Source organism: Trifolium pratense, linkage group LG5 (genome assembly GCF_020283565.1).
Source record: "Trifolium pratense cultivar HEN17-A07 linkage group LG5, ARS_RC_1.1, whole genome shotgun sequence".
In the NCBI taxonomy this organism is placed as follows: Eukaryota; Viridiplantae; Streptophyta; class Magnoliopsida; order Fabales; family Fabaceae; genus Trifolium; species Trifolium pratense.
The window spans coordinates 56,042,283-56,052,916 of NC_060063.1; the positions used below are offsets into that span (position 1 = coordinate 56,042,283).

The 10,634-nt window shown below is 30.3% G+C and overlaps 1 protein-coding gene across 1 annotated transcript; it reads right to left on the reverse strand.

Annotated features, from left to right (window-relative positions):
* Positions 1 to 6,566: 6,566 nt before the first annotated feature.
* On the reverse strand, positions 6,567 to 7,397 carry LOC123885464 (defensin 1-like). Its single transcript, XM_045934750.1, has 2 exons — positions 7,299 to 7,397; positions 6,567 to 6,842 (listed from the first exon to the last, which is right to left on the reverse strand). The coding sequence occupies exons 1-2, from the start codon at positions 7,354 to 7,356 to the stop codon at positions 6,667 to 6,669; spliced, it is 234 nt and encodes a 77-aa protein (XP_045790706.1). The 5' UTR covers positions 7,357 to 7,397; the 3' UTR covers positions 6,567 to 6,666.
* Between the last annotated feature and the right edge of the window lie 3,237 nt (positions 7,398 to 10,634).

The following is a 10,634-nucleotide window of genomic DNA, read 5'->3' on the forward strand; positions in this document are numbered from 1 at the left end:
TTAATTTGATTCAGGGATTAGTTCTGGTTAAACCAACAAAACATAACACTAAAGAAATAATTAACACAAATTATTTTTAATTTAATAGGAAAGCATGATAAACATGAATTAATTTCCTTCTCAACATAGGAAAGAGCAATAATTAATACATGATTTATTTCATGAACATGAACTAGCTATACGTGAATGGAATCACATCTAGCTTTATTATATTGATTGATATATTTTCTATATATAGTGGCAAATTCAACAACACACGCAGACCATATGTATGTCGGGATCACAACTTCCATTGGCATAGCCATTAAGCTTGCAAGAAATGCTACAACGTAGGTTGTGAACTGGGTAAATGCATAAACCAACATATGTAGGAGATACCAAACAATTTCCTGTATTTTCCATATAAGAAATTAGACAATACTTTCTTAATCACTATATCTTTAATTTAAAAGTAGTTTGCTTACATGTTTTTCTTTTGAAAATAAAGTAATGTTGTGTACATGTTTTGGTGAAAGTTATTTAATATTTGTAATTAAAAGGTATAATAATTTATATAAAATTATAGTTGAAAAAAGGTAAAATGGCAAACATATAGACTTACCAGCAGCAGAAAAAACAAAGAGGAAGAGGCACAAAACAAGAAGTGTTTCCCTCTCCATTATAATCTTTTCTTCTTTGTTGAATATATATGTGATATCTCAAAACTTATAATGCTGTTATTTATAAAGTCAGAAGTTGATATATTTTATTGCCGACTTAATTGCACTTTTGGTACCTTATCATTATTTTAAGTTTTAAGTTGGTCCCTTATTTTGTAAAAATTTAAAGTTGATCTCTTATCTTTTCTGTCGGTTTCATGTTGGTCCCTCCTATCAAATTTTTCACTATTACCGTTAAATTTTCACCCTGTCAACCGGGCATTCAACAGAAAAAGTTCTTTCTTAAAAGAAAATATCATTTTGGAAGTTTCAAATAGTCCACATAATAGTTTGTCAAATTAATAATCACTCCAATCTATTTTTCCTATTCATACATGCTTAAGAAAACCTCAAAACACCCTAAGATACCACGAGAGGACACCCGCTCAACATCCAATCACCTAAAAATAGCATATCAAACGGATCAAATTTGGTTGCGAGAACCGAAGAAGTGATCATCCGAGTATGTTATATATCAAACAAATATTTTTTAGGGCAAAATTACACTACATGTCTTTTATCTTATTTTTTTGTAACATTTTGGTCCTTTATCTTTTTTTTGTAACACTTTGGTCCTTTATCTTTTATTTATAACACTTTAGTCCTTTATGTTTTTTATTTGTAACACTTTAGTTCCCTTTTTTGTAACAGTTTGGTCCTTTATCTTTTGTTATTTGTAACACGTTGGTCCTTATTGGTCCTTTATTTTTTATAAATAAATAAGATAAGGACCAAAGTGTTAAAAAAAAAGAAGATAAAGGACCAAATTGTTACAAAAAAAGATAAAGGACCAAACTGTTACAAAAAAATAAGATAAAGGACTTGTAGTGTAATTTTGCCTATTTTTTAGTCATATGCTTATAAACTATCAATTATAAATTAATTTACTGTACTTGTCAAACAACCCTTATAATACAAATAACTTACACGTATGGATTATCACAACTCACAAGCACCTTCTTCTTCTCTATAACTTTTATTTTTATATATAAACATCTTCCTCTTTCTAAGATATGGTTTAAGATACATCTTCACACGATCTTCTAAGATTGAAGATTCTTGAACTGATCTTAGCAATTCCACCTATTTATAGAATGAAAATTATTTTTTGTTCATAAATATAACTAAGGAAATATCAATTATCTCAAAAATTTATTATAATTATGAGATTTTCCATGTGTCAGATACCTTTCGTCGATCTTTTGGAATGTATCTAATTCTATCAATTTTTCACCACTTGCATTTATTTGAGAAAATGAATTGCCCTACCAACAAGTCGGACAGGTTAAAATAATATTGAACATAAAACAATATTTGAACATATTATCACATTGCATGCAATATATTTACACTCTATTACAAGAGAGAAAATTATATCTTCATAGTGCTTCTATACTCTATATTTTGAAAACCCTCTATGTATAATTTTTGGTATTAAGCTAAAATTCAAGTTTTCATTTGTTTTATTGATTAAACTATTGATTTATCCAGATTTCTTTTTTAAAAAATAATAATTCCCAGTTTTATTTTTATATAAAATAGTTATTTCTAATAAATAAAATTATTTCTAAATGAAAAACCATAAAATGTCTTTATAATTAAAAAAATTGCTTGTGATAAAATAATTCTCTCACAAACTTTATAATACATATTAGTGACGTTTTTACAGACAAAATAGATAGAGAGGAAAACATTCCGTAGCAAATTGCTTGATAGAATTAACACTTTTTATGTTTTTTATGAAAAAATTTCCTCACAAACTCTATAATTTGCATTAGTTATAATTTTTGTGCAGAATATTTAGAGAGGGATTAATTTCAACAAAAATTCCCTAATAAAATTAAAACTAAGTTCTCTTATAGCGCATTTCGTGACAAAATATTTGTCAGGTAAACTATAATTGTGTCAAAAATTTCGTCACTAACATTAAAAAATTTAATTTTAATAAAAAAAATGAGTATCCGTCGCTAACTTTTCCTCCCTAAATTTCGTCACTAATCTGAGTTTACTTGGAAGTGCCTATTTGGCATTTGTAGCAGATCGGGGTTTTGGAAGGATTGCAATTATTCTAGATGTGTTATAACTTATAAGGCAGTGGGAGTACTTAATTATCTAATGTTGGTTGAGATAGCCTTTCAATCTTCTGGAGGAAAACTCATTAACAGAAGAAAAAAAATTACACAGAGGGATAAATAAAAATTTGCTAATTTTGCAAGGGGGAAAAAGTTATTTACCCTATTTTTAAATATCCAAGCAATATAATATAATTTTATACTTATTCTATTCCATAACATGGTATGTATTCAAAAAAAAAAATCTAAACATGGTATCATGTTATATTATAGAAGCGGAATAAATGTTACGATTATCTCCTCTAATTATGAGTTCAAATTCGTAAGAATAATCAGAAAAGTCTATCATTGCTAGAAAATTCGCTTTTAGAGATCGATTTAGCGATCAAAATGATTCGATCACTATAGAGAACGAATTAGAAATCAAAATTTCGAGCGTCAAAGTCGAAAAATATTCGGTCGCTAAGTAATTATAGAGACCGAATAAGAGACCGATTATTAGCGACCAACAAATCCGACGCAAACTTAACATTTATTGAGCTGAGCTATAGGAGATAATCGTAACATTTATTGAAAATTGCAATTATGTGAAAATTGAAGAACAAAACAATGAAATTGAAATCAAAGAAATGAAAGTTCACTGATTCAATACATATTATATGAAATTTTCCAAGAAACCGAAGAACAAATCAAACAAATAGAAGAGAAGACGAAATTCATCAAATAAAACACTAACTACGCCAATGGTTCATATTCGCGTGTCAATTCCAACAAACTCGCCTTCAACGGAAACTATGTCTTAAATTCGGCCGCTCAAGCTTCAATCGGAAGGGTGTTTTATTTAAATTTCAAGCATAGATATACATAGAAAAGAAAATTAATACATTATTTATTTCATGAACTAGCTATACCAGTGAACGAAATCACACAGCTAGATTTATTTTAATTATTATCTATATATATTGTCCATATATTGTGATAAATTTAGAATTTTCAGCTAGCTTCAATAACCACAGCACATGCATTCCAAATTATAAGTAAAAGTTGCTGAAATTTTAAAGATGACCGTGGGAAAAAATTTAAAATTTCTAATGATATGCACAAATTGAATGATAAGTAAAAGTTGTTGAAATTTTTTATAGAAACTAAAATCGAAATTTAAGATATTGATAGAGACTATATAAAAACATATTTAATTACACAAAAAAATGAAAGATTCACGATAGCAACGCACAATTTGGCATCTATGCCTTACTGCCAATAAAATTAAAGTTATACTTTAAAATTATCATTAAAGCAATTATACAATAAAATTAAAGTTACAGCAAATTATTATTAAACAAAATTACACATATACAGCACATAATTTGGTAGCATAATTTGTGACTCATGGTTTCAGCATCCTTTGGCCCAGTTTTCTTACTGTGTCAGAAATCCAACTTTTGGTTTTGTTGAACATATATCCAAAAAAGTTTGCATCCTTAATCCTTATACTCACGGAAGCACAGTTTGTTGAAAATTTTTAATTATCGCTTCTTCCAACTCATCCATTATAAAACTCTCTTTAATATTCTTATAGGTGATGCTCTAATTACAAGGAAATATTTTTTTAAAAAAAAACTTAATAAACTATAAATAATACTTATTTAATAATATAAAAGCCCATTCACAAAAAATAAATAAATATGAAGTCCAATATGTTAAGTCCGATATATTATTATCCAGCAGTTATAAAGCTGATAATTTAGAACGATGGTTAAATTTTTGTTGTTTACAAACAAGCAAGATATTTATTTTTTCCACCCTACCGGTTACTCGTATACTCTGCGTGTTTCCCATTTTATCCTTTCCGCCCGTTACCTAAGTAGCAGACGGCAAAACGTAATGGGGCTTTTGGTAGGGCGTGGGTTCTAAACTGGTTCAGAGCTAAAAAAATTTAACACGTCTGTTGCCTATGCCACGGTGACGTTTCCGTGACTTAAGTAGCGGACAGGGGTAATATGGTAATTTTGTAGGATACGCCCCATAATTGGTAGGGTGTCAAAGTAAATCTCAACAAGTAATGCATAGACACACAACTTACTTTTTTTTCTCATGCTTTCAATGTGGTGCGTGATCTATTTTGAAAGGGCCGAAGGAAAAAGTAGATGAGTTTTCCTTTTCGCACCCTCTATAAATCCTCACACGCCCCCTAAACTTACTAAAATAATCTTGTATTTTGGGATGCAAACATAATTTGCACCCTGTTTTTTGAGTGTCAATTTTATTTGAGTCAAGTCGAACATCTGCACCTCATGAACGAAAATATTATACAATACAAAAAAGAGTTTGCATTCTAAAATGCAAACTGAGCTTGCAGAGGTTGAATGGGCTAGAGAAGTGTAGAACCCTCTAATCCACACTAAAATGTTGATTCTAGTATATGGCGAGAAATGCTAGAAATGCTGCAGTATGTAGATGGTTTTGATGGTAGAAAGTGGTAGAATGTGTTGATCTGCTAAAAAAACAGGGGACCGAACTGGACAATTTTTGTTGTACCCTTTTTATTTGAAACTGGTTATGGGACTGCACAAATTAGGTAGCAAGAGACAGGACAAAAACAAGATTTTTTTGTCCCACACTGAACCACATGACAACTTTTTGTCCACAGTACAACTATAAAAAATACGAAAATACTCATTTTATTTTCAAATATAAAAATATTATCGCCCTATATTTCGCCGGTACAGATTTGTCCTGTCCAGTATTATCTTGTTTTGTCGTATACTGTTCTGTCCAGTGCTTGCTGTTTTACGAATCAAACGCATGTTTAGTCTTTATTATCGGTGGATTAGCAACCCCTTAGTATGTATGGGGTTGATTGCATGATGCTAATTATGAAAGGTTTCTGTTGAGTGTGGCTCATCATATGCATCAAGAAGAGGTTGGGGCGGCCTAGGAGCTACGGTTTAGGATATTTTATGTTATTTGGACCGAATTATTATTATTATTATTATTATTATTATTATTATTATTATTATTATTATTATTATTATAAATATCGCTCATAACACTTAAATCCTAATTAATTAATTTATCTAATAGAAACGTGTTGTAGCTAGTTCTACCGTCGGAGACTTACCCGTCATTTGGGGGAACTCCGTTATCAAACTTCTTGTGTGATCATTATCATTTGTTTTTGTTATTATTTTCTTTTGTTACTAGTTGTTCCAACAGGTTTAATTACATAAGTCGGTAAACTAGAAATCTACTAAACTATGTGAGGTTTGTCTGCTTTTTTATTAATGTTTTATAGCATATTATGTTCATATTTGCAGCGATGGTTCTAACTGTGTGGCAATTGTGCGGAAAGAAATTATTTCACACCGCAACGGCCGCAATCTGCTTCACAATGACTGCAATATGGCCGCAACCGCCATACTTACAATTGCAACCACATCCACAACCGCAACCACAATTTAAAACCTTGCTCTGGTGATTTCAGCTCTCTATAGTATTTCGCTGGCGTGTTTGGTTGCAGCATTGTTTGGTTTGCAAGTTCTTCTCAAGATTCAGCCTATTTGGTTCAGTTGCATATAGCACAAGTTTTCTGGCTTATCTTGCCGTATTTTGTTGTATATCTCAAAATCCCTTGCCCGGTTAATTATCTTGGGTCTGAAGTTAATTTTGCTTCTCGCGCCCATAGTTATTCGTCGCATTGGCGAGAGATCCTATTGCTCTGCATTGTAGGCTAGAACATCGATTCAATTCAAAAACTTTCAACATATATATGTTTAAAGGACATTGAACTAGCTACTTGATACATGAACAATTTTTCTTTCGGACAAAGTACATGAACAAAATTATAGCTACATATTTATTTATTTCTATAATATAAATTCTAATAGTGAAGCCATTCAACAGGCAGTGGCACAAATGCATCTTAGAGATTTACAAGAACCACTAACTGAGTTTTCTTTGGTAACGCAAATAATTGAACATAGTTCGTCAACATTTAGATCATTGCATTTATCTCCAGGGAAAAAATGACTTTGTTTCTCACAATATGCCTCAATTTGCACTCCATGTTCTTCTACAATTTACAAAGAAAACAAATTATATTTTGAAATTAGTGTATAGATTTTTATTTTTTTGGTCAAATAGCTTGTGACTATAAATTTCAGCCTTAACCTAGATAACCTCGACCTCTACATATAAAATACAATGTCACTACCAACTGAGCTAAACTCATATTGATTCAAAATAGAAAATTTGCAAATTTCTATCATGTGCAAATTTTGGACATGGTTATGTCATCTTCGTCCTTTTCCCACATCCCAAATTGAAACACAATAAACCATTCACGAAAATTATTTTTATAAAAATTAATTTCTAATTCATTGACGGTATAACTTTAAATCTTATAATTGACATCATATAAAAATTAAACCTAAATTTAAAGGTAGCTTGGATACATGTCTTATATTTTCTAATAAACTAAATTAGAGAAAGAACAAAAAAAAAAAGTAAAATTGAAATGTAGACTTACGAGCAGCTAAGAGAACAATAACGAAGAAGCATATGACAACAAGTGTTTCTCTCATCATTTTTATTGATATTCTTTCTCTCCTAAGAATATGTAAGGTAATGTGATATTCCAATATGGATACAAATGTTGCTATTTTTATAGATCCCTTAAAGTTGAACTTGAAATAACATTACAGCCATCAATTCATTTGAAAAGTCACCATGAGTTGGATATGACCCCTTAGCCTCTACTTTTTGATATATTTTCAATACCACTTCACAATGCATTTTAGTTGTGACTTTTTTTTTTTTTTTGACAAATAGTCGTGACTTTTTTTTTTTTTTTGACAATAACAAAATGATATTCATTCATTCAAATTGATAGATTACATCAAATACAACCACGAAATCAACATCGCTAAAAACATAAAGGATGAATCTGCGAACAAAACTCACAGCATCCGAGTTAATAGCATACAACGGCAAAATGCCTACAACAAATAATATGATAAAGTTAAAGTCACCGAAGTATCCATGCCTCCGGATCTGCAGCGTTGAAGCCCAAATCATTGGTTGAATCTGTAATTGACTGAAGCCGATCTTTTCAATAGAAATCAAATGAACACCGCAACAATACGGGACAACAAAAACGTCGCACAAGACGACGAACAACACAACGCCGCACTCAGACGGTGAAATCACAAGAAAGAAAACACAAAAGAAAAACTTGATCAATGTGAAGATCACTTATTTAAATAAAAAGAAAAGGAAATAGTCGTGACTTTTGAGAAGTTAACAACTTGTAACTTTTTTTTATTTATTGAAAACATCTTGAATTTATTTATTTTTAAATAAAGGAGGAAAGCCAAAGTGGCCAACCTCTCCTTTGTGCAATCTTAATAGCAGTAATTGCGCAAAGAAAGCATCACTTACCCCAAGATTAGAAGCAAAACAACCAAGATCATTAGCCTGATTATTTCTAAAGATACGATCACAAGTTGAAGGATTAGGGTTGTCTTTAGAAACACCATCCGAATTACACTTGACCCAACGGAGAGGGGGAGGCTACAAAACAACTTGTAACTTTGAATTGGACGCAAATTAATCCTTTTTTGTTATTATAAAACGTGCAACATTTTTTTTTTTGAGGTTAGTCGTAAATTAATCCTTTTTTGTTATTATAAAATGTGCAACTTTTTTTTCGATAAATAAAAAATATTATTAAAGATCCCATTTTTTATGGAGAGTTGATTTGCCTAAAATATGTATGGTGCAAATATCCTTTGGGAATTGCAGAAGAACAAGTGGTGCAAATTGAGGCATATTGTGAGGAACAAAGTCGTATTTTCATTGATGAATGCAGTGATCCAATTGGTGATAAACTATGTTCCATTATTTGCATTAGCAAAGAAAATTCAATTGGTGGTTCCTGCCAAAATCTAAGATGCATTTGTGCCATTGCCTGTTGAAACGTGTCTAGTATATTATAGTTATTATAGAGATAAATAAATAAATTACCTTGTTATTATTTGTTCATGTATTGTTTCATCAATGTCCATGAAATCATGAACTGAGTATAAGAGAAAATTTAGAAAAATAAAGAGATACTAGAAGTACACTCCACCAGAATCTAACATACTCTAAGGTAAAATAGAAAAACACACAAGTAAATATAATTACAAAGAAAATGTTTGATTTCAAGTATGAGTAGTTAAGTCCTAAATCGATTATGTATGAGAAGAATGTTGGATTTATAAAAGAAGTGACTCATTAATTAACCTAATGTCTTAAGGTTTTGGGTGGAGACGTAGTGTCTCTTGTGATCATGCATCGCACGGGATTGAACAAGATACGACAAGAAACATTTTGTGCAATGGAAGATACAAATTGTCAAAATTTATTGTGCAAAATCATATAGATGAATAAAGGTATATCCGACCGATTTGGTCAAAAACAGAAGAAAAAAATGAAATAAGATAACAAAATATTCCTTCGCATACATAATCGATTGGGTCAAAATATTCACTTTGGATGAGGATGGAGAGGTTTCTACATTACACGAAAATAATAATTGTGTCATAATGGATTATTTTATGTTACATTACTGGACTAATTTTGTGTTTATCTATACAATTATTATTTTGCCGTTTTGTTTTAAAGAATTTTAAACAAACTTTCCATATAATTTTTATATTGGACACTTTCATCAAGACTATTTTGGATTAATGATATTATGTTTCATTTCTATTTGCAAGTTCTAAATTATTAAACCAAATTGAATATTATATACGACATTCTAAAAGATTTGTGCATCCAACGTACGGATCGGCGTCTAGTTTATATAAAATAAAATAAATTGTCAACAATATCTTAACAAAGTAGTAATAATTGTAAGGGACTGGACAAGGCACAACGAGAAACATTTTGTGGAATTGGCAAGGTACAACAATTTATATATTCACTTTGTTTTTATATATTCACTTTTAAACCAAAAGAAACGCGAAGGCAATTTTGATAAAGAAAAGAAAATTAAACTCACAATAAGTATAGCAAAATGTATAATATATTATTTCATGATTTTTATTCTTCAGGAAACCATTCCAAACATTCTCTAGGAGCATTATGGTTAGCCAGGCATGGTCCTGATTGATTGACATCATAGTGACATTCAGTTTCACATAATATGTGATAACGTACATGTCTCGCATTATAAACGTCATAGTAGTGTACACGTGATTGATTGACCCATGTAAATGAACAAGAGAATATGGCGTATCCAGGTTCTAGATTCGGCTTAAAATTGAAGCTGTAAGTTTCTCTAAAATGTATTGATCTAAACCCAATATCATTGTGTTTGTTTGTACAATGAACCCCAAGCTGAAGAGCATTGGTTAAATTGTTGGTAATGGAAAGGTATACTCTAGGGAGGCTGGAGCGGCATTCTCCACCTTTGAACTGCAAAGATGTAAGAATAATTAGTAACAAAGAAAATAATAAAACAAATTTGGAGATCGAAAGCATTGTAAATTTCACAATTGATTGATTGATTGATAAACTGATATCGAAATATATGACATGTTTCTTGTGTTATATATATATTATAAATAATAATTAGAGTTTTAATTCCTTTAATTATTCATATTTGTAAATCTTGTTATTTACTAATTATACACTCAAAAGTTAATAGCTTGATTAGTGGAGAATCAGTAGGAGATTTGTTAACTTGATTCACTCCAAATTAAGTTCATTAAACTTGTATATATACACTACTGTAAACACTGATAATATATCAATTATCATTTACGTATTTACCTCTTTATATGGTATCACTTGGAACCGATCCAACCCTATTCTCCTA

What these genes read in the sequence shown, in the direction of transcription:
- LOC123885464 (XM_045934750.1), bottom strand. Translation starts at nt 7,356, where the DNA reads ATGATGAGAGAAACACTTGTTGTCATATGCTTCTTCGTTATTGTTCTC. An exon ending in TATTGTTCTCTTAGCTGCTC is followed by an intron (nt 6,843 to 7,298) that starts GTAAGTCTACAT and finishes TGTAAATTGTAG; the next exon opens with AAGAACATGGAGTGCAAATT.